The sequence below is a fragment of the Pseudorca crassidens genome, chromosome 18, assembly GCF_039906515.1.
Source record: "Pseudorca crassidens isolate mPseCra1 chromosome 18, mPseCra1.hap1, whole genome shotgun sequence".
NCBI classification, from domain to species: Eukaryota; Metazoa; Chordata; class Mammalia; order Artiodactyla; family Delphinidae; genus Pseudorca; species Pseudorca crassidens.
In genome coordinates, this window is record NC_090313.1 from 47,822,654 (window position 1) to 47,847,865 (window position 25,212).

The 25,212-nt window shown below is 36.6% G+C and overlaps 1 protein-coding gene across 3 annotated transcripts in view; it reads left to right on the top strand.

The window, feature by feature from the left end:
• DIAPH3 (diaphanous related formin 3) overlaps positions 1–25,212 on the top strand; it is a 551,502-nt gene that overhangs the window by 150,373 nt on the left and 375,917 nt on the right. For all 3 annotated transcript variants that reach the window (XM_067713991.1, XM_067713992.1, XM_067713993.1), the window contains 4 exons: positions 9,783–9,857; positions 9,940–10,009; positions 15,240–15,376; positions 17,281–17,386. In XM_067713991.1, the coding sequence (XP_067570092.1) occupies positions 9,783–9,857; positions 9,940–10,009; positions 15,240–15,376; positions 17,281–17,386 (388 nt within the window). The remainder of the gene's footprint in view (positions 1–9,782; positions 9,858–9,939; positions 10,010–15,239; positions 15,377–17,280; positions 17,387–25,212) is intronic.

Consider the following 25,212-nt stretch of genomic DNA (forward strand, 5'->3'; position numbering starts at 1 on the left):
CATATCCGCTCCCTCTTGCATCTCCCTCCCACCCTCCCTAGCCCACTTTTCTAGGGGGTCACAAAGCACCAAGCTGATCTCCTTGTGAGATGCAGGTGCTTCCCACTAGCTATCTATTTTACATTTGGTAGTGTATATATGTCAGTGCTGCTCTCTCACTTTGTCCCAGCTTACCCTTCCCCCTCCCCGTGTCCTCATGTCCATCCTCTATGTCTGCATCTTTACTCCTGTCCTGCCCCTAGGTTCGTCAGAACAATTTTTTTTTTTTTTTAGATTCCATATATATGTGTTAGAATGTTGTATTTGATTTTCTCTTTCTGACTTACTTCACTCTGTATGACAGGCTCTAGGTCCCTCCACCTCACTACAAATAACTCAATTTAATTTCTTTTTATGGCTGAGTAATATTCCATTGTATATATGTGCCACATCTTCTTTATCCATTCGTCTGTCGATAGACACTTAGGTTGCTTCCATGTCCTGGCTATTGTAAATAGTGCTGCAATGAACATTGGCGTGCATGTGTCTTTTTGAATTATGGTTTTCTCAGGGTATATGCCCAGTAGTGGGATTGGTGGGTCATATGGTAGTTCTATTTTTAGTTAATTAAGGAACCTCCATACTGTTCTCCATAGTGGCTATATCAATTTACATTCACAACAACAGTGCAAGAAGGTTCCCTTTTCTCCACACCCTCTCCAGCATTTATTGTTTGTAGATTTTTTTATGATGGCCATTTTTACTGGTGTGAGGTGATACTTCATTGTAGTTTTGATTTGCATTTCTCTAATGATTAGTGATATTGAGCATTCTTTCACGTGTTTGTTGGCAATCTGTATATCTTTTTTGGAGAAATGTTTATTTAGATCTTCTGCCCATTTTTGGATTGGGTTGTTTGCTTTTTTGATATTGAGCTGCATGAGCTGCTTGTATATTTTGGAGATTAATCCTTTGTCAGTTGCTTCTTTTGCAAATATTTTCTCCCATTCTGAGGGTTGTCTTTTCGTCTTGTTTATGGTTTCTTTGGCTGTGCAAAAGCTTTTAAGTTTCATTAGGTCCCATTTGTTTACTTTTGTTTTTATTTCCATTTCTCTAGGAGGTGGGTCAAAAAGGATCTTGCTGTGATTTATGTCAAAGAGTGTTCCTCCTAGCTTTTTCTCTAAAGAGTTTGACAGTGTCTGGCCTTACATTTAGGTCTTTAATCCATTTTGAGTTTATTTCTGTGTATGGTGTTACAAAATGTTCTAATTTTATTCTTTTATATGTAGCTGTCCAGTTTTCCCAGCACCATTTATTAAGGGCGCTGTCTTTTCTGCGTTGTACTTTGCTGCCTCCTTTGTCAAAGATAAGGTGACCATATATGCATGGGTTTATGTCTGGGCTTTCTATCCTGTTCCATTGATCTATATTTCTGTTTTTGTGCCAGTACCATACTGTCTTGATTACTGTAGCTTTGTAGTATAATCTGAATTCAGGGAGCCTGATTCCTTCAGCTCTGTTTTTCTTTCTCAAGATTGCTTTGGCTATTCGGGGTCTTTTGTGTTTCCATACAAATTGTGAAAGTTTTTGTTCTAGTTCTGTGAAAAATGCTAGTGGTAGTTTGATAGGGATTGCATTGAATCTGTAGATTGCTTTGGGTAGTATAGTCATTTTCACAATGTTGATTCTTCCAATCCAAGAATATGGTATATCTCTCCATCTGTTTGTATTGTGTTTGGTTTCATTCATCAGTGTCTTATAGTTTTCTGCATACAGGTCTTTTTTCTCCTTAGGTAGGTTTATTCCTTGGTATTTTTTCTTTTTGTTGCAATGGTAAATGGCAGTGTTTCCTTAATTTCTTTTCAGATTTTTTTCCTCATTAGTATATAGGAATGCAAGAGATTTCTGTGCATTAATTTTTTATCCTGCTACTTTACCAGATTCATTGATTAGCTCTAGTAGTTTCCTGGTAGCATCTTTAGGATTCTCTATGTACAGTATCATGTCATCTGCAAACAGTGACAGTTTTAGTTCTTCTTTTCCGATTTGGATTCCTTTTATTTCTTTTTCTTCTCTGATTGCTGTGGCTAAAACTTCCAAAACTATGTTGAATAATAGTGGTGAGAGTGGGCATCCTTGTCTTGTTCCTGATGTTAGAGAAAATGGTTTCAGTTTTTCACCATTGAGAAAGATGTTGGCTGTGGGTTTGCCATATATGGCCTTTATTATGTTGAAGTAAGTTCCCTTTATGCCTACTTTCTGGAGAGTTTTTATCATAAATAGGTGTTGAATTTCGTCAAGAGCTTTTTCTGCATCTATTGAGATTATTGTATGGTTTTTATCCTTCAGTTTGTTAATATGGTGTATCACATTGATAGATTTGCGTATATTGTAGAATCCTCTCATCCATGTGATAAACCCCACTTGGTCATGGTGTATGATCTTTTTAATGTGCTGTTGGATTCTGTTTGCTAGTATTTTGTTGAGGATTTTTGCATCTATGTTCAGCAGTGATATTGGTTTGTAGTTTTCCTTTTTTGTGACATCTTTGTTTGGTTTTGGTATCTGGGTGATGGTCGCCTCGTAGAATGATTATGGGAGTGTTCCTCCCTCTGCTATATTTTGGAAGAGTTTGAGTAGGATAGCTGTTAGCTCTTCTCTAAAAGTTTGATAGAATTCGCCTGTAAAGGCATCTGGTCCTGGGCTTTTGTTTTTTGGAAGATTTTTTTAAAAAATCAATTTATTTATTTTTGGCTGTTTTGGGTCTTTCATGCCGCCTGCAGGCTTCTTGTTGCGGTGGCTTCTCTTGCTGTGGGGCACGGGTTCTAGGTGCGTTGGCTCAGTAGTTGTGGCTGACGGGCTCTAGAGCATAGGCTTAGTAGTTATGCCACACGTGGCATGTGGGATCTTCCTGGACCAGGGATTGAACCTGTTTCCCCTGCATTGGCAGGTGGCTTCTCACCCAGTGCGCCACCAGCAAAGCCCTGTTGGAAAATTTTTAATCACAGTTCCAGTTTCATTACTTGTGATTGGTCTGTCCATATTTTCCATTTCTTCCTAGTTCAGTTTTGGAAGGTTGTGCCTTTGTAAGAATTTGTCCAGTTCTTCCAGGTTGTCGATTCTATTGGCATAGAGTTGCTTGTAGTAATCTCTCATGATCCTTTGTATTTATGTAGTGTCAGTTGTTACTTCTCTCTTTTCATTTCTAATTCTATTGACTTGAGTCTTCTCCCTTTTTTTCTTGATGAGTCTGGCTAGTGGTTTATCAATTTTGTTTTTCTTCTCAAAGAACCAGCTTTTAGTTTTATTGATCTTTGCTATCGTTTCCTTCATTTCTTTTCCATTTATTTCTGATCTGATCTTTATGAGTTCTTTCCTTCTGCTAACTTTGGGGTTTTTTGTTTCTTCTTTCTCTAATTGCTTTAGGTGTAAGGTTAGGTTGTTTATTTGTTTCTAGGTATTTTTTAATGTTCTCTTTGATTTCTTCAGTGATCTCTTGGTTATTTAGTACTGTATTGTTTACCCTCCATGTGTTTATGTTTTTTACAGTTTTTTTCCCCTGTAATTGATATCTAGTCTTATAGAGTTGTGGTGGGAAAAGACACTTGATATGATTTCAATTTTCTTAAATTTACCAAGGCTTGATCTGTGACCGAAGATATGATCTATCCTGGAGAATATTCCATGAGCACTTGAGAAGAAAGTGTATTCTGTTGTTTTTGGGTGGAATGTCCTATAAATATCAGTTAAGTCCATCTTGTTGAATGTGTCTTTTAAAGGTTGTGTTTCCTTATCTATTTTCATTTTGGATGATGTGTCCATTGGTGAAATGGGGTGTTAAAGTCCCCTACTATTATTGTGTTACTGTCAATTTCCCCTTTTTTGGCTGTCAGCATTTGCATTATGTATCGAGGTGCTCCTATGTTGGGTACATAAATATTTACAATTGTTGTATCTCCTTGGATTGATCCCTTGATCATTATGTAGTGTCCTTCTTTGTCTCTTGTAATAATGTTTATTTTAAAGTCTATTTTGTCTGATGAGAATTGCTACTCCAGCTTTCTTTTGATTTCCATTTCATGGAATATCTTTTTCCATCCTCTTACTTTCAGTCTGTATGTGTCCCTAGGTCTGAAGTGGGTCTCTTGTAGACAGCATATATATGGGTCTTGTTTTTGCATTCATTCAGCCAGTCTATCTATATCTTTTGGTTGGGACATTTACTCCATTTTCATTTAAGGTAATTATTGATATGTATGTTCCTATTACCACTTTCTTAATTGTTTTGGGTTTGTTTTTGTGGGTCTTTTCCTTTTTTTGTGCTTACTGCCTAGAGAAGTTCCTTTAGCATTTGTTGTAAAGCTGGTTTGGTGGTGCTGAATATTCTTAGCTTTTGCTTGTCTGTAAATGTTTTAATTTCTCTGTCAAATCTAAATGAGATCCTTGCTGGGTAGAGTAATCTTGGTTGTAGGTTTTTCCCTTTCATCACTTTAAATATGTCCTGCCACTCCCTTCTGGCTTGCAGAGTTTCTGCTGAAAGAATAGTTGTTAACCTTAAACCTTATGGGGATTCCTTTGTATGTTATTTGTTGTTTTTCCCTTGCTGCTTTTAATATTTTTTCTTTGTATTTAATTTTTGACAGTTCAATTAATATGTGTCTTTGTGTGTTACTCCTTGGAATTATCCTGTGTGGGACTCTCTGCGCTTCCTAGACTTAACTATTTCCTTTCCCATGTTAGGGAAATTTTCAACTATAATCTCTTCAAATATTTCTCAGACCCTTTCTTTTTCTCTTCTTCTTCTTGGACCCCTATAATTCGAATGTTGGTGCATTTAATGTTGTCCCAGAAGTCTCTGAGACTGCCCTCAATTCTTTTCATTCTTATTTCTTTATTCTGCTCTGTGGTAGTTATTTCCACTATTTTATCTTCCACTTTGCTTATCCATTTTTTTCTGCCTCAGTTATTCTTCTATTGATTCCTTCTAGAGAATTTTTAATTTCACTTGTTATGTTGTTCATCATTGTTTGTTTGCTCTTTAGTTCTTCTGTGTCCTTGTTAAGTGTTTCTTGTATTTTCTCCATTCTATTTCCAACATTTTGGATCATCTTTACTATCATTACTCTGAATTCTTTTTTCAGGTAGACTGCCTATTTCCTCTTCATTTGTTTGGTCTGGTGGGTTTTTTTCTTGCTCCTTCATCTGCTGCATATTTCTCTGTCTTCCCATTTTGCTTAACTTACTGTGTTTGAGGTCTCCTTTTTGCAGGCTTCAGGTTCATAGTTCCTGTTGCTTTTGGTGTCTGCACCCAGTGGGTAAGGTTGGTTCAGTGGCTTGTGTAGGCTTCCTGGTGGAGGGGACTGGTGCCTGTGTTCTGGTGGGTGTGGCTGCATCTTGTCTTTATGGTGGGCAGGGCTGTGTCACATGGTGTGTTTTGTGATGTCTGTTAACTTATTATGATTTTAGGGAGCCCCTCTGCCTAAAGGATTGTTTGTTTTCTTGCTAGTTGTTTGGCTTGGGGCGTCCAGCACTGGAGCTTGCTGGCCATTGGGTGGAGTTGGGTCTTAGGTCTCTGGGAGAGCTCTCACCGATTGATATTACATCGGGCCAGGAGGTCTCTGGTGGTCCAGTGTCCTGAACTCCACTCTCCTACCTCAGAGGCTCATGCCTCACACCAGGCTGGAGCACCAAGACCCTGTCAGTCACATGGCCAGGTACGTGGGGATTTTCTTACCCTTTGGGACGTTTGAGGTCCTTTGCCAGCGTTCTGTAGGTGTTCTGTAGGAGTTGTTCCACACATAGATGTATTTTTCATGTACTTGTGGGGAGGAAGGTGGTCTCCACGTCTTACTTCTCCACCATTTTGAAGGTCCACCCTAGCAGTAGTTTTTTAATGGATAGTTCCATTGTGAAATCTCTAGAAAATACAAGTTGCTCACAAACCACAGGATTAACATCTGAATGTCCTCTCTGTGATCACCCTCTCTGAGGAATGGGGACGGTAGGCATCCCTCTCTTCAAAAAGAGGGCTTCTAATAGTAGCTGCTGTCCGGTTAAGGTGTCCGAGAGAGTTGTTGTCAGTTTTCATTTCTCAGATTCGTCCTTGATGGAATCAAGACATAAAGTTTCCTTCTAATTTGCTGCAACATTCTTCCAAAGTCAACGCTTTCTGCTGATCCTCTTCCTGTGAAAGAAGTTGTGTCTGATGTACTGCACCCATATCATTGAGCTCTGTATCTCGATCTTTCAGTTCTCCAGTGAGCAGCTGTAGCTCATTTCCGTTGTTTCTCAATAGTGGAAATCTCACCTTCTCCCGTTATGGAATTTTAAGAGGTAGATTTTGTGTTAAATTAGTACTTAGCACATTACTTTCTGATGTTTTAAAGCGTTTTTTTTTTTTCCATTACGCGTCATACTAATCTCTGTCATTTCTATTCACAAATAAAAAAACATTTGCCCAGTGCTTATTCATCCATGAATGCAGGTGTTTTAGTTAAACCACATAATGCCCTATGGCACTATGCTGTCAGGCACAGAATAAATAGCATAGATTTTGTTTCCTGAATATTGATCATTTATAGATCAGTTGATAATTTTTTTCCAGGTTGCTTCTTACATTGATGATGAGAAATTTTTCACTTCTGTAGAAAGCTATCGATTTTAATAAACCTCTGTCAGCACTGCAGACCTGTCTACTCAATATCACTTTTTTATCTTGAACATCTTTTCCAGAAGAGATAGGAAATGATATTTGCTCCTATTCTTAAAAATAACATTGCTGAAAATAATAGGGGTGAGGGCAAGGGTTTTGAGAGAATGGGTTTGTGAATGATAACTTGTTAATACAAGAATATGTTGGCCTTGCAAATTTTTAAGAAAAACATGGAAACTTTTTATGCACATTTAGTTTGTATTATAATATTACCTTTTCAGTAAGTATTTTCATCAGCTTTCTTTTTATGTTTACATATTAGTGTTTCTTTTGTTATCAAGCATCTTATCTTCCTTTCCCTGCACCCTGTCTGACTTTCCTTGTTATTGATATGTTTTATGATGTAAAGTATAGTCTGGCTTTCAGAAGGCTGTTGCCCATCTCTCTGATATTATCATTGTCAAGAAATTAATTCCCACCGTGAGTTAAAAGGTTGTAGTGTAAAGTAACTGGGTATAATGCTTCTTTACATTCAACCTTAGTAAGTTTCTTTTATAGAGAATTAGTTCATATGTAATATGCATGAGTGGACATAAGTTTTACTTTAATGACTCATGTTCTGCATTGTAGAAGAGAGTTATTTAGTGGGTCCAGAAATAGTTGATTTGAGAAATTCTGTGGATCCCAGTATTGTGTAGTTAAATAGTTGTTATAATAGGGTGATAAATCTTCAAAATAGCTGTGTTCTATTATTTATTACTCAGACTTGATTTACCTGGATTGATATGCTTCCTGAATTTTATAGTGGGCTCCAACATGAGCATATCATGTGCAAGAAAATCTTTTTGTTACATTAACATAATTTTAAAATACTTTGTGTATTTTGTTATAAGGCAGTTTTAGGAATAGTAACTTTATTCTGTATGATGATTGAAGGTGATAGCAGTATGAAGAATCCTAAACCATTTATATTAGCTTTACGATATCTTAATGGATATACTTTTGAATATAGAGATTGTTGAGAAACACTTCAAACAAAATACTGAAGTCTTACTGTGAGGTACTAAGACAGGAGGGTCTGATGAACAGTCGGTCCACACATCTCAGTTCCAGCCCAAGCAAAACGTTCAAATTACTCCTTGCATGTTTGATTTCAAGCTTCCCTGTTGCAAGTGAAATAAGAATAAATACAGAATTGGATGTCAACAAGGCAACCAGTTAAGTGGGATGCTGTAGGCGTTTACATGAAATATGAAAGCAAGATTTGAAATGCCTACAAGTAATCTGTGCGATGCTGATAGTGGAGAGTAAACTCTTAACTTTTGAAGTAGCATCCTGGTTTGAAAACACCAACTTATATTGAACTTTTTTCTTCACCTTAGCTATAATAGTGATCTTCAGTCTTTTCTTTTACATGGAGTATCTTTCCTGTTTAAGTGCATTCTTGAATTAGTTATTCTGTGGTTTTCATAGAGAAGAGATGAGTAAAATAGTCTGAGATGAGTCTGCCAATCTAAATGGCAAATTCTTTTCTTTGTGGGGGGGTGGTTAAAATCAGAAACTCTGACTATTTGTAGGTGATTAAGCCATGTTCACAGAAGTGTACAAGTGAAGAAGAGGGAATTTTTTTTTTTTTAATTTTTGGCCACACCATGCCAAAAATGTGGGCTCTTAGTTCCACAACCAGGGATCAAACCTGCGCCCCCTGCAGTGGAAGTGCCGAGTCTTAACCACTGGACCACCAGGGAAGTCCCTGGAATTTTTAAAATAATATTTTTATTTTTCATGCAAATATATTACATTTGGTGTTTACTTTTATTTTCTAAGGAATTAATATTGTGTCTTAAGTAAGAAAATGGCATTATAAGCTGGTATGTGACTTAAATTTTTTATTCTTTATATAACATCCTGCTTTTGATTATTGGATGAAAGTTTGTTATTAATATTCCATTTTTCAAAGGATACACACAGACACACATACACACATAAAATCATACATACAAACAAATATGTATACAAGCACATATATACAAAGAAATACACATATATAGCATATTATATCTTTTTCTTTCCTCTACTTTTTGGAAGACTTATTGTTAACATTATTTTATTTATTGTGCTAGGCTTTCCAAATCAACACTGATTTGTCCTAAGGTGGTTTTCCTATAATCAAGGTGAGCTGTTGTCTATTGGCACTGCTATCCTAATTGCATACATACTTTGATTATATTAATGGGTTTAATGGAATAGAGGTGGTTGGGTCAAGATGAAAATATTTATTTAAAAATAATGATAGGGCTTCCCTGGTGGCACAGTGGTTGAGAGTCCACCTGCCAATGCAGGAGACACGGGTTTGTGCCCCGGTCCGGGAAGATCCCACATGCCGCGGAGCGGCTGGGCCTGTGAGCCATGGCCGCTGAGCCTGCGCGTCTGGAGCCTGTGCTCTGCAACGGGAGAGGCCACAACAGCGAGAGGCCCGTGTACCGCAAAAAAATATAAATAAATAATAAATAAAAATAATGATAAAGCTGTTTTTAAAAGTGCAACTGAACGTTGAAATTTAATAAATTGTTAACATTTATAAAGATGTATTTTAGTGGTTTGGAAAATTCTCCTAGAACATGCTTTTACAATATTTTGACTAATTTTTCCAGTAATCTTTTTCTTTATGTAGACCGGAATCTTTTCTCTTTAAATATTGCTCCCTTGCCCAATTTCTGCTCTTTGGAATAGTCCAGAGTGAGGCTTATCCAGTGGTGTGCTGTTAAATGTTTAACAGCCAGCTCTGGGTGAGGGGATACTCTGATTGGCAGCATTTGCTGATTTCTGTAGTGTCAATACTTCCAACATGGCAGGTTTTAAGCTACTAACATGATGTCAATGGACATGGGGCATGGAAGAGCTGGGCACACTCAGCTCTCACAAGCCAAGTGCAAGCTGGGTTCAGCACATCACTGGCTTATCACATCATCGCTCCTTTTTTCACAAAGATTATGAATCATGAATGATTTTACACATAGTGTTATTCTTTTATTGTATTTATGACTAGAATATAACAAGTGCAAAATATTTGTGAGTATATAGCGTTATTGTGATATTCCAAACTAGAATACTGACTTAATATATGACTACCCTTTCTTCTGTTTTTCAGTTGGGTGGAGAGCTTTGGACATGAGGGGCTTGGATTATTACTGGACATTTTGGAAAAGCTGATTAGTGGCAAAATGTAAGTATTGCTAATCATTATTTCTAATTAAGCTACATTTGCATGCCCAGTGATGATTCCAACATTGATATCTTTTATGCAGACAAGAAAAAATGATAAAGAAGAATCAGCACAAAGTCATACAGTGTCTAAAGGCCTTGATGAACACCCAGGTATGTACATAGGTAATTGTAGTTGTTCTTTATCAGTTCTTACAGAAATTCTTATGAAAGAAGAGTTATGTAATATAGAATTTGCACTAAAGTGATGCATTGCTTTGATAAGCTCTTCAGTATACAATGGAAAAAATATTGAAGTATTGATTTCTAGTTTTCTGTCAAATCAACTCTCTCAACAGGAGAAACTTGGGGATGAATAGATCCTCTTCTGGTGCTTAACCCTTCATGCGCAGATTAATTTTCTTTTCCTCCTGTCCTTCCTCCCTACCTCTCTACATCCTTATCTGTCCTCTTTTTTTTCCCTTCTCTTTCTCCCTTCCCTCTTCTCTTTTAATTTTCAGAAGTATAGCATGAATCAGCTTTGAAATCATAAACGATTATTAAACGTGGTCTGCAGTAATACTTATTACCAAAGAATTAAGTTGGAAAGACTTCATTTTTATAGTCTAGAGATTTAAATTTTTAATGAAATTAATGTGAACAGATATGAACAGGTCCCAGAGGTGGAGGAACAATGATGCTTAATGCAAGTACAGTTGACCCTTGAACAATATGTGTTTGAACTGCACTGGTTCACTTATATGTGGATTTTTAAAAATAAATACATATTTGTACTGTAAGTGTATTATTTCTTCCTTCTGCTTTTTTAAAATAACCTTTTCTCTACCTTTATTGTAAGAATATAGTATATAATACATATAACATACAAAATACGTGTTAATCAACTCTGGGTTATTGGTAAGACTTCTGGTCAAGAGTAGGCTATTTGTAGTTAAGTCTTGGGGGAGTCAGAAATTATACTCGGATTTTTGACTGCATGAGGAGTTGGTGCCCCTAACCCCTGTGATGTTCAAGAGCCAACTGTAATATTGAAACCAAATATAATATGACAGGTCTGCAGTTTGAATATTTAAAGAGGATATATTAGAAGAGAGAAATGGTTTATGCTCTGTACTGAAGCTGGGTTTATCAAACTGTGTTTCCTTTTTTTCATACTGTTAATTGCAGAAATTAGCTCTATTCCATGCCATGTCTCTAGCTCTAACATCTAATCATATCTATCTCATGATGTGTGCAGTAATGATAGGTGTTTTCATTCATTAGACAGCGGGAGAGGAACTTTTATCTATGTTGGGTGATGATTTGTGTTTTATAGCAAAACTGTATTTCTGATTAATTTTAATTTTTAATATTTTTGCCTTATCCTTATTTATTTATTTTTTGAAGATGTTGGGGGTAGGAGTTAATTAATTAATTAATTTATTTTTGCTGTGTTGGGTCTTCGTTTCTGTGCGAGGGCTTTCTCCAGTTGTGGCAAGCAGGGGCCACTCTTCATCGTGGTGCGCGGGCCTCTCACTATCGCGGCCTCTCTTTTTGCGGAGCACAGGCTCCAGACGCGCAGGCTCAGTAGTTGTGGCTCACAGGCCTAGTTGATCCGCGGCATGCGGGATCCTCCCAGACCAGGGCTGGAACCCGTGTCCCCTGCATTAGCAGGGAGATTCTCAACCACTGCACCACCAGGGAAACCCTATCCTCATTTTTAAAATAAACTTTTAGAGAACTTCGTATTTAAGTACTTGTACTTAAATTATTGACATTTACATTTCTTTTTATTAAATTCAGCAAATATTTATATTTTATAATTATTTTTTAATTGAATTATTTATGGATTTTTCATCATTTTCTGGAGTTTTCTATTTTTAACCAATGAAATATTTTTCATCTCCCTGCTTCCTCCAATCAGATACGATTTTCAGGGAAAATATCTGATGTAGAAATCACAAGTACTTTCTGTACTGAACTCACTGTTTTGTGAGAATTCGATTTTAGATATATTATGTAACCTTTGTAGAGTATGTTTTAAGAGTGAGTGAATAAAGGAATCAAATTGCTCATAGGGATTTTCACACTGAGTATATAACACTTGCTTTCAGGTGGAGTGGGGGGGCTTCTAAAATAAGAATATAGCAACTGGAAATTTCACTGGTGATGGGAAGGCTAAGAGCAGCGAAAACCCAGGAACATTTTTCCAAAACAAAGGGGCACGGGGTATTTGGATCATAATTTGAATTTAAGAATGTCATGGTTAAAGTGAAGTGGTATATAGAAGATAATATTCCTACTTGGTTTAAGACTGAATTGGAAAGGGAGTAAACTTTATGTATTTATATTCTAATTAATATAATGTGATTTATTGTTAAATAATGGATTATTTTGTTTATAGTTTATGTGGAGCTGGAATATATTCCATTTGCATTTATTACTGTCATACTGCTATGAATAAAAAGTTACTGATACTTGGAATTATAATGTCTGAATTCTAAACATAATTATATGTGAAATTTTTTGGTAAATATATTTTTTCCAGGATTGGTTGATGGTTTTTCCTCTACCTTACTGTGCAGTCTTTATAAAAGTTCATTGAATGATGAAAAATATAGGCTTTAAGAGAAAAAAATGTATGTACTAGTACCTTATTTGGTACTAGTAATTAATCATATAATTGATATTATGAGTGAATCTTATATCATTGTATGAAATTGAATTTTTTTATAATACTAAATTGAACTTTATAATAGTGTTTAAATAGAAGAAGATTTTGAGTATTTATTAGGAAGAAAATAAAAGTTAAGATGAAAAGTTAAATACCTTTAAATTAAGAGGTAGTCAAAACAGGGGTTTCTTTTTGGCCAGTTAACCTTTTGTGTTAAGGTGTGTACCCCCAGCGAGGGTGCCTTTTTCCTGAAGCCAGCCCCCTCCCTACGTTATCTCTGCTGCTGGTATTAACTCAACGTGGGTAGTCATTCAGCACCAATGTTCATGTAGGGCATCTGACACAGGGATTTAGGGTATTCACCTTTCCCTGCCTAACACACCTTCAGTGGCCTGTAGTTCTATGAGGTAATAATAGGCCTCAAGTAGAATGCAAAGGGAACCTATCACTGGTCCTCAGTTTAGAAAATTTGAGTTTTCCTAAACTCTGGAGTGGATCCTTGACATTCAGTGGAGAGACAGACCTTCCAAAATTGGTCACTATCTCTCTAACCTTGTAATAGCCTTCATTTAATGCACTTTAAGTGCCAGCACTGGTAAGTTGACTATTTCTCTCACAGAGTCAACGGGTTTAGTTTTGCTTTGTTTTTTTAAATAATTGAATGATTAATTTTATACAAGTAGGCAGCAGTTCAGTCTTTAATTCTAGATACAGTAGTGGTAACCTGGCCTCATTCCAGTCTCAAAATGAGCACCGTACAATTTTCCATTAGTGAAGTCAGAGAATATTGCCAGTGATGCAGCTTTGAGTTCACAGGACACTGGTCGAAACTAGGAGATCAGAGAATGCTCCTGTTCCACTCTTGACACATGGTTTAGGGTCAGAGGGCCTGACAGAGAAGGTAGGTGGTATCCCTTAGAGGAAATCAGTATGAGTTGCTTTGAATGGCTGGAGGAGCCACAGGATTCTGATTCCAGAAGGGCAGGTGCTGGCTCATGCCAGCCCAGAGTGGGGGAAGTGAAGGAGGAAGTGCTGAAGGCAAGCTTTACTCAGTCTCAGGTTTATTAGGACAGAGCTAGCCCTTTGGTACTTGGTAATCATTGGGTGATTGACTTTTTGAATTGGGTCTAAGTGGTACATTACAAAACTCTGACAATTCCCTGGAATGATTGTCGAGGCATATTGTAGTCTTTGGCCCCATGCCTGCTTTTCTTTGTTTCCAGTTATGAAACAGCCCAGAGTACCACAAAAGTGAGCATTTCCTGGTTGGTTTAGCTGTTTCCTTGTAAACGTTTCCCTGTCACCAACAGGACAGAGAAGTCCCTTCAAAAATCATACCCTGGGGCCCTTGACCCTTCTGTTTGTACTTCCTCCTTTGTACCTGTGTTCTTTAGATAGTGGTTTAAAGCAAGTGCAATATTTCACCACAGTGTGAAGCTTCTTTACGTAAATGCGATATACAAGACAGGAAACTTATAAATAAGTTTTCATAACATTCATAACATTCAAAGCATTTGGATTTAAGCTTGTTATAGATTTTACTTTGATACCAATACCTAGTGCTAATTTTGAGTTCGTAGGTCTGTAATTGAGATTAAGTTCCTTTTTAGTGCTTAGTAGTAATTCTAATCAACTAAATTCTCACTCTTTAAAAAGGATCCTCTGGGATGTATGGTAGATAAATAGTACTGTTTTATTGCTTCTATTCATCCTCTGTTATTTGATACTTATCTTCCATAAGTTGTGAGTAGACCCTAAGAGATGTATACATCCTTAAATCAAAACACTAAGTCATTAACATAACTCCCATCTTCCAATTGAATGTGACATCCTGGCAGTAGCAAACTTTGGCCTCATTCAAAATCATTCCATTTATATAATGTGTTTACAACTGCATTGTCTTTCTGATAACAAAATATCGTTCAGATCAGAATACACATGTTCTTATGGCAGTTTCTACATGGTATCAGCCCGAATCACCCTTCAGCTTTTGCCTGTTTATGAACTAAGTGTTACTATCTAGGCCCGCACTGTGTAATGTGGTTGCCACATGTGGCTACTGAGCCCTTGAAATGTGGCTAGTCTGAACTGAGATGTGCTGTAAGTGTACAATACACACTAGATTTTGAATACTTAGGAAGAAAAAAAGTAAAAATATCTCATCAATAAATGTTCTATATTGATTATATGTTAAAATGATAATATTTTGGGTATATCGGAATAATTCTATTAAAATCAGTTTTACTTTTTGTTTGAAATTTTACATTGCACATGTGGTTCACATTATATTTCTCTGGGACAGTGATCTGTGCGTTTATTTGTGGTACCTCTTACCAACCTTCCTTCCCAGTAGAGCTCCTCACGGCCTCAGTGTCTGGTTCAGTATCAGTCTGTTCATTTTGTGTGTTCCTGTTGGGAATCTCAGTATTCCTCACTGCTTCTCTCTTTCTCTAGTTGGCCACTTATCTATCTTAGTAATTATCAGTCATATTGCTATAAAATTACCTTTGAGGGGTTATCTATATTTGATTGATTCTCATAGTTCTTAATGTAAAGGGAATACTTCTATGAATTTTTTTAGGATGTTATGCATTCTTTATATTTTCTGGCTTTACTACATGTACACGTGTATTATCTTATAAACATTTTAAAAATAACTACATTTCCTTCAGGGCACTATTTTTTCAACTAACCACTAAAATTTAACCTCTTATTTCCAAAATGTTGTAGTATGGCTTGGAAAGAATTATGAGTGAAGAGAGGAGTCTTTCTTTGTTAGCCAGAGCCATTGATCCTGAGAAGCCCAGTATGATGACGGATGTGGTTAAACTCCTTTCTGCAGTGTGCATTGTAGGGGAGGAAAGCATGTAAGTCTTCTCAGCTTATTTCTCTCATTACATAATAATTTAATACAGTTTGAGTCATATAATGTTTTCATTATTCTATTTTAGTCTAGAATTTACTTTAAAAAAATGAACTATACTTAAGCAGGTGATTTAGATTTATATTGGCTGAACGGAAATGTTTGAGTAGTAATTTTTTTCTCTTAATCAATATAGTAGTTATGGGCTAACATGTTTCTATGAAAAGTGGATTTCTTCATTATATTTAAACTGTTCTGAACTCAAAACCTAAATAAATATTCTAAATGGAGACTTTGAAAAATATACAAATTGGTTCTGTTTCTTATTTATTTATTGGATAGAATTAATTCAATAATAAGTGTGTAATTGATAATGTAATGGTTGAGGGTGCAAGGTCCTTGACAGTAAAGTACATGCTAAAGTTTTAACTTTAAAGACATTATCCACAATTGCTAGAGCTGTAACTAAAAGACCATTATATACATATTAAAAGATAAATAAAAATAAACCTGTTTTTCTTTTTAAGGAAGATTAGTGTTCTTATTACAAGAAAGCATTTAAAATTTATTTAAAATACTTTTTATAAATGATAAAGATATACAAGCTGAACAACCAAAAGAACAAACAGAAATGGCCCTCCCTCCTATAAGGGTAGGCAGAGCCCTGTAAGTGAAACCTCCTGCACACATTTAAAAATTGTCCATGTAGAGGTCCTGTGGGGCCGATGACTGTTGCGCCGCTCAGTTTGGACTTAGTTGGAGAGTCAACAGGCACCACTCAGCCCCGGCCCTCTGCCCCCATATGTAGCTATAGTGTGTATCCCTGGATGAGGCCGTGCCTGCTGCAGTCCCAGCTGCAAAGCCAGGCGTACAGCTTCTGCACTTTCCCATTTTAAAAAGGCCATGTTAATTTTGGTGCAGAAACCTAAGTGTGAGTTTAATGTCGACACATAAGATACTTCCTGTTCTCCCCCAACTCCTTTCTGCTCCTCCTCCATCCTCCTCCCTTGGCTTCCCTCCTTCCTCTTCCCCCCTCTCTCCCTTACTTCTTGTTTCTTCTCTTTTCTCTTCTTCCCTTTTCCTTCCCTATCCCTTCCTCCCTCCTTTCCTTTCTTCTTGTCCTTCTCCTTTACCTTCTCTTTCTTAATCCTCTTCCTCTTTTTCCTCCTCCCTCTTCTACTCCTCCTCCTCCACTTCCATATTATTTTTATTATTTCTTGACTTCAGGATAGGTCATCAAAATGAGTAAATAACTCTTAGGACTAAAGTGTCTACGTCCACAAACTGTGTGAGCTTTTACAGTATGCTGGGTACTGTTAGCATAAGCATTCTTTAAAGAAGTAGCAAGTATACTTCTTGCATAACCATTATTCTTTATATTTGACTGTAATTCCTTAGTACTATATGTTTTTGGGCACCAGAGCTTCATTTATTTATACTCAAGACAGAGTAGGGTTATAGTGGTTAAGAGCATTTATATAGTGCTCACTACACAGGTTTATCATTTAGTAGACCTGAGACCCTAGACAAATGGCTTAACCTTTTTCTTCCTCAGTTTCCTATCCTATAATATGGGATAAAAATAATTATCCCATATTATAGAGTTCATAGAATTATATACATTAAAAATGGTTAATATTTGTAAACCGGTTTAAATAGTGCCTGATGTGTAGTAAGTACTATATAAATGCTTGGTAAATAAACATGATCATAGGGTTATTATGAGGAATAAATGAATTAAAACATGTAACATAGGTCATGCGTGATATGTGCTATATGATCAGTAAGCTACTTTTAAAATGTTATTGGTTGCCTAGGAGTAGTCACTCTGGAGTTTAGTAGATTAAGCTATTGTATTGGGTTATTTGCTGTTTGTAATTTACTTTATAATTTCAAATTTTCCAATAGCCTTGAAGAAGTTTTAGAAGCTTTAACATCATCTGGAGAAGAAAGAAAAATTGACAGATTTTCTTCTATTGTGGAAGGTCTTCGGCACAATTCAGTTCAATTGCAAGTAGGTTTCATGTTTATCATTCATGCTGTTTTTTGTAACTGTTTCCTGATTGACTTATATTTAATACTGTAGTATGAAACCCCACATGCCATTTAATATTTTATAGCATTTTAAATAAATACAGAATTCTAACATATCATAATTTATCTTATAGATACAAATTTATGTACACCTATAATTATTTCCTTAGGTTCCTAGAAGTTGACTTACTAGATTTCTCTGTGAAATATATAATCATAGTCCATGAATTGTTATCTCAATTGTTGATTTTTATAATTTTTTAAGAAGTCTAGGCAATTGAGTGAATTGTGGCTTTTCGTTGTATTAGTTTTATATCTGAAAAGTTGAGAGTGTCCATGAGTAAAAAGACCAAGATACACTTAGAAAAATCCTTTCAAAGATTTTTTTTTCTTTCAAAGATTTTTAAGCACTCCCAAAAAGTCACATTTAGACTTGAAACACTATAATACCCAAGCTGCATGTCTAATATTCATTTAATTTCTCCCTTTTTTTTAAAGACACAAGAATTTTATTGCTGGAACTATTGTTACAATCATTGCTAATCAAACCTAAGTATTTTTAAGGAATTATCAATGACTGATTCCTACCTTCAAATTAAAAAAAGAATAATTGGTGTGGTTGGGACCTGGCTATTGGGATTTTTGAAAGATCCTCAGGTGATTCTAATGTGCAATAAAATTTGGAAACCAAGGTGCTAATAGCTATGAAGTAAATCTGTTTCACACTTAATAGTAAAATATTATAGTTTTAATTTTTACTTGAAAGCTCTGTGTACTTTAGCCATTTAATTGTTTCTCATTGTGGTAGGAATGGAAAAGCCAGATCTTAGTGTTAAGTTAATAAAAAATAAACATGGTATTTGATGAAAAATCAGAAAATGTTAGGGACTGTCATATTAATAATTTATTATGACATTTCTGAAGACGGTATTTTGTGAATCTGCTTCTGGTGACAGTGTTTGTGAATGGTGGTGAGGAACCCTGTGTGACTGGTTTCTCGGGACAGTATGCAGACTTGAAGATCTGAGTACGTGTATTGTCACTATTGCGTGGGTCCAGTTCCTGGAGCTTCTGGAAAAGAGCTCCTGCTTCCACATCTGGGAGTGGGGGCCTGGGCTTTGTGTCCACCGCTGACCTCAACCCTGCTCCTTCAGTTCCTCGGTGGGCTGGGGTCTGTTAATCCATTTACCATTACCCTCATTTCCCTTTCCTTCTCATTTCTCATTGGCCCCAGATTTCCTGTTCACCACAGGACTAATGAAGAGTGAGCCTAAAAGAAACTGTGTAGAGAAAAGCTGAACAATTACTTTATCTGGGTTTTCCTCTAGTACTCATGTAACTTTTACTTGCACAGTGTTTGTGCAAATACCATTAGGTTATTAGATTAATTTTGGTAATTTGTGCAGCTTATTAGAAATTATGTCTAGTTTAAAAATCTCACTATGAAATGTAATAGTCCCATGTAAAGTTTATTCCCTAAGTAAAGACCTTTTGGTTCTAATGCATACTTTTTGTATTTAAGGACACACATGTTACAGGAATGATGAAAACAATAGAGTTCTGAGTCAGGCAGGCTTGAATTTGAGTCCCAGCTCTTCACATCGTAGCTTTAGTGACTCTGGATCAGTTCCCAAATCTTTTCTATACTTCAGTTTTCGCAGTTGTAAGATGGCAATAATCTCAGTACCTAGCTCACTGTTGATGCAAGGATTACATAGGATATAGGTTTAAATGCTTAGTACGCTGCTTGGTTCATTAGCAGAAACGTTCAGTAAATGCTAGCTTTAAAAAGTAATTTTGGTAAATTAAAAAAATAAAGTCAGTGGAGATTAAATGTGATCTTCACTTTTTAAAGAAACATTACCAGTGTTGATATTAAAATTGATACTTTACTATACAACCCAGCATTTAATGAAAACTTGCTAATGAAAACTTATGTTCACACAAAAATGCATGCACAAATTTTTATAACAGGTTTATTTGTCATAGCCCCACACTGGGAACAACCCCGTGTCCCTCAACAGGTGAATGGTTACACTGTGGTACACCGTACATATAATACTATTCCACATCAAAGAGGAATGAACTACTGACTTAATGCAACTTGCGTGAATCTTCAGAGAATTATGCAGATTGAAAAATGCCAGTCCTAAAAGGTTACACACTGTTGAAAAATGCCAGTCCTAAAAGGTTGCCCAGTGTGGTTTCATTTATATAACATTCTTCTTTTTTTTTTTTTTTTGCCGTACGCGGGCCTCTCACTGTTGTGGCCTCTCCCGTTGCGGAGCACAGGCTCCGGACCCGCAGGCTCAGTGGCCATGGCTCACGGGCCCAGCCGCTCCGCGGCATGTGGGATCCTCCTGGACCGGGGTGCGAACCCGCGTCCCCTGCATCGGCAGGGGGACTCTCAACCACTGCGCCACCAGGGAAGCCCTATATAACGTTCTTGAAATAACCGGATTATAGAGAACAGTTCTCTAAGAACAGTTTACTGCTTTACTGGTTGCCAAAGATTTGGATTGGGGTCCGGGAAAGTGTTGGGTGTGGCTGTAAATAAATAGCAGGAAGGAGTGTCGTGCAATTAAAGCAGTTCTGTATCTTGATTGTGGTGATGGTTACACAAATCTATACATGTGATGAAATTGCATAGAACTGTACATGCATACACAGATGAGTGTAAAGCTGGTAAAATCTGAAAAAGCTCTGTGGATTGTACCAATTTCAACTTCTTGGTTTTGGTATTGTACTATAATGATGCAGGATGTTACCAATGGGAGGAATTGTGTGACGAGTACTCAGGACCAACCTGTACGTATTTTTTTTTTTTTTTTGCAACTTCCAATGAATCTATAATTACTTCAAAATAAAAGTTTAAAAAATCTTGATAAAATTGGGGTTCCAACTTGTTTTACAACATTATTACATCATTTGATGTTTGAAAGCTGTGAGGGAAAGGATAAAGAAGGGCTCTTTAAGAACAAAGTCAAGTTTTGCCTAGGTAAATGACATGGTTGACTCATTAATTGGAAAGTTTGACTATTGCAACCTTGAAATTCTTGGTTATTTGGCATATTAAATTTGTTTTGGCTACCAGACATTAAACTAAATCTATCTGGTCTTTTAAAATCCTGATTACTGTATGAACTTGAAGGCAAACTACATGAGTCAAAAAAATTCTTGGGTAAATTTATTCATTTCTATTATGGGTAGTTAGTCTGATTTTACTGAAGGTGCTAAGTTATGGAAAAATAACTTTATAGTTACGATAAAATATGATAAAAAGAACTATTAATTAAAAACTATAAATTAAGATTACTATTCCATAGAAGACAGTAAGACTTGAAGAAATGAAAATATATTCGTCTAGAGAATTGATATAATTTTGAAATGATTTTTTTAACAGTTTTATTGAGATAAAATTTATTCATTTAAAGTGTACAATTCCATGTTTTTATGTATATTCAGAATGGTGCAATTTTCACCACAATCAATTTTAGTACATTTTCATCATCCCCAAAAGAAAGCCCTCATGCCCTGGCCGTCACCCCTCGGTGCCCTCATTATCTCTAGCTGTAGGCAGCCAATACTCTACTTTCTCCCTCTATAGAGTTTTGTATTCCAGATGTTTGGTATCAGTGAAATCACAGAGTATGTGGTCTTTTCTTCCTTCTTTCACTTAGCATAGTATTTTCAAGGTTCATCCATGCTGTCGGATGTATCAGAGCCTCATTTTGTTGTGGTTGTTGTTGATGCCATATATGATGCTGCTGTATGGTATCCGGCATTTCGTTTATCAGTTGTCAGGTGGTGGGCATGTGGGCTGTTTTAAACTTTTTGGTTATTGTGAACAATGCTACTGTGAATATTTGTGGGGATGATTTCTTTCTTAATGACGGCTTATTTGCCATATTTAGTGTTAAGGCATTAAGGGTGGAGAGGAGGGGCTAGCAGCAGCCTCTTTCTGGACAGCTGTGGAAATTGCTTGAAGAATTTTTATCAGGATACAGGTGGCTGATTATATTAGCTTTTATGAAACTAATTGCTTAAGTTGTAATTAAGTATATTTTCTGTTACACTTAGTAGTGTCATTATTTTTTGATGTCCTATAAACACTATAATTTCTTGATATAGTTTTTAAAGTTTAATTTTCAGTGAGAAGTGAAAGGTCATTTTAGCATCATTTAAATTCATTTCTTGTGAATTGTTCTCAATTGAACAATTCAAAGAATTGTTCTCAATTCTAATATTCCCTACTAAACCATTTTGTTGTGTGTTTATACGCTAATGGATGTTTCTTCTTCCTGTTAAGTCAAATGTATGAAATAGCTAGCAGGTAGCAAGCTTAAGTTAAGAGTAAAGTTATTGTTTTCCTGATAGCTAACTTAGGGGGAAAAAAGTAAGTAGATTCTCTTTTCTGGGGTTGCTAATTCTATTTCCTTTAAAATGATCAAGCAGTACTTTAGTAATATCTAAATACTTTTCTCTCTGGGTGTTTCTAAAGTTAACAAAAATAAAAAAAATATTTTAGAACTAGCTGATTATCAATTTTCCCATAAAGCTATTGCTCTAAGTACCCATTTTATTCCATTAGCTATTTAAGTTGCATTTATTAAAATGTACTAGTCAGGGGTGATATTAGCAAATGAAATTAAAAATAAAACTTGTTTGTCTCTGAATAAAATAGAAACCAATTGTTTGCTTTTAAATTGGAGAAAATGGGAGATAGTAAAATTAAAAAATTCCTCATTTTTCTCTTAGTGCAAAGTATATTTATTTCAAAGTACTTTTTAAGGGAGGATTGTTACATTTACTTAAGTCTGCTAATAATAATGATGAAGATAATGTGACTACCTCTGATTCTGATAGGGTCCAGTCTTCATGTGTGTGATTAGCTCCTTGTGTTGCCTGGGTCTTCCTTAGAAGAGGGTTGGAATAATGTGAGTGCACCAATCTCTAGTATCTGTCACACTTTGATTTTCATTGTTATTTTCATTTCTATCCTCTTATTATTATTTTTTCTTTCTATGTGTGTCTTCTTTCTTCTCTTATTAGAGCCATACTTCGCTAGAGTGTCTGAAGCATTATCTAGATCCTAAAGAGTTTGTTCAAACCCATGTTGTTGGGCATAGGGCTGATGGGATTGTGGTAGATTTTTGTCAGGAAAGGAATCAAAGTGTGGGAATCCTGGAGTTTTTGGGGTTGGCTATTTGACTTTTCCTCTGCATCTGTGTCCTCAGTGACGGCACGCTGTACCTTCCCTTCCTATGGTGTCTTCCTGGACTCCTGGAGTGTCAAGAACACAAAGAATCTGTGGTTTTATGCTACTTGTAAACTACTGTGTTAGTCTGCCACACTTGTATGGGTGCTGCTGTCAAAATACACAAACTCCTAGGTCAAAAACAAAGGACTTCAGTTACCCACAGCCATAGCAGTAGCTCAGGTATCAGCTTTGTCAACCCCAGTTTCCAGTTTCAGTGGGTTGTGTTATAGGGACGACACCCTGAGCTTAGAGAATCCAAGTCTGGTATCATGGGCAGCAGTTACTCTGACTGATACAGGCTGTGATGAGCTCCATTCCATTTGTCTCCCAGAGTATTTAATTAAGCCTGCTGGTCAGCAGTGCTCCAAGCAGCAGGTTGAGGCTGCCCTGCAGTACTGACCTCAGGCATGCCTTCCAGGTCCCAGATCCCATCAGCTGAACAAATCCTGTAAACCGTCAGGGTCTATCTTAGGACACCAGGAGGCTTTCTTATCTTCTTCTGTTGCTCTTTCACTCGGCCTGAGGTATTAATGATTGCACAGACTTCTCTTTGTTCAGCAAGGAGGACATCTGGGGCAACTCTTTCATCTGTAACAACCCTGCCAGTGAGTGAAAGCTGACCTGAGTGCCTTGCAAGGCTGCTGCAGTGTCACTGATTACTTCAGCTAAAACCAGGGACACATTTCGTATCATCTGTTCTAATTCAGTGACTCATCGTAGGGATAACTGTCTGCAGGTGCACGTATGTAGTGATCAGTGTTCTCTCCAGGAAACTCCCCAGAATAACCAAAGTTCGCCTGGGTGTGGAGAGATGGCCACAGTTGTCTGAGGCTGTACGTGTGCTGGTACTGTTTCCTCACACACCTGAGCATCTCTTATGAGCACCTCTGTGGTGTAAGTCATGGTGTTTTCGGAGAGAGAGGCATGTTAATGCCTGGCTTCCCCACAAGATACATAGTTTTGAAGGTGCATATGGTGTTCCTGGAAGGAACATGTTGTTTATAGTTGTTGGGGACCCCCAATTGGGATCTCTATCAGTTGGGGCTACCAGGTGACAGTGCTTTCAACAAGGCCTCCCAGCCAGCTGATAAATTTTTGGGTTCTCAGTTCAGGAAATAATTGAGTCCAGTCTTTATTTTGGAGGGACTGTCTGAAGACATGGCTGCAATGGCAGGTCGTGTTACAGGAGCTTGGAGAACACAGATCTTTCAGAATGGGCTGTGGGTCTGCCTTCCCTTTTGCTCTGGAGGGGAGATGCTGTCTCTGTCTTCCAAGATGGTTTGCTATACAGACATCCTTGTCAAGGTCTTGCAGAAGAAAACCATCTGTACCTCTACTTGCAATACATGCAGAGACACAGAGAGAATTGCCTGGCAGCAGAGAGCAGACCGTTGCACCTCCTTCTGTCACCTTTTTGGCTTCTTTTCCTTCAGCCTGATGCTCCTGGTGTTGTTCCTGTATACACAAAGGTGTGCGTTTGTTGTACCTTGATGTTGAGTGAATGGAACAAAACCTTCACTAATTTCGGTTCATATGATATTACAGAGTAGTAGTACAAAGTACTCTGTACTTTGAAATATGTTACTTGGCAATAATCGACAAATACGACATTGAAACAAATCAGTTACAATGCCTTTTTGAATTTAGCCAAGTTTATTAGCTTCTGTTTGTTTTGTTTCCCTTACCCCTTAAATGCTCAAAATGTACCCAAGTTTAATTTTGCACGAGACCAAACGAAGGTCTTCCTATAATGAATAGTCATATCTTGATTTACTGTTTCTTTTTGTTTCAAGTATCTCCTACCCCCTCACAAAAGTCAATGTTAACTAGAGTTATTTTTAATATCAAGTAAGTCGTTCGCACATTTAATGAAGGATACAGAGTGTAGTAGAATGTTTATCTTTAGGATCACTGTTGGGGCATTCCAGAAGGATGCAGAGATCAATTTATTTTAATTCCTCTCTTTTTTTACCACTACTTTTATTGAGGTTTGCAGCAGTTTGGTTACTGTATCTATATGAATCAAACTGTTAAACATATTAAAATGGACTAGTAAATAATATGCCATTAAGCTAATAAACATTAAAGAAACAGTAAAATAATACACCAACGTGAACTCATATTGTCATGTGGAGCACACACCTACTAAACTAAAAAAAACATTTTTGTCCTAGAGTATACTGCCAATTTTCTGAGTCTGTGTAATACATTTTTTCACTTCTGCTACAATAGACCACCAAAAAGATACACTTAATTCATGACTCAAGGTAACTGCAAAATTTCATAATTAACCAGTCAATTAGTTAATTATTCAGAGATTGCCGTTCAGGGTTCTGCTAGATATTAGAACTATAAAGATGAATGAAATACACTGCTTAAGTCCTTAAGAAGCTTATACTCAGGAATTTATAGCTGGCTAATGTTTCATATGAAAATTGCGATACTAGGAGTTTCAACAAAATGAGAGAACACAGAAGAAATTCATGATGTCTCAGGGGGAGTGTCTGAATAAACCTTTAAAAATCCAAGTTCTGTCTTGAATCCAA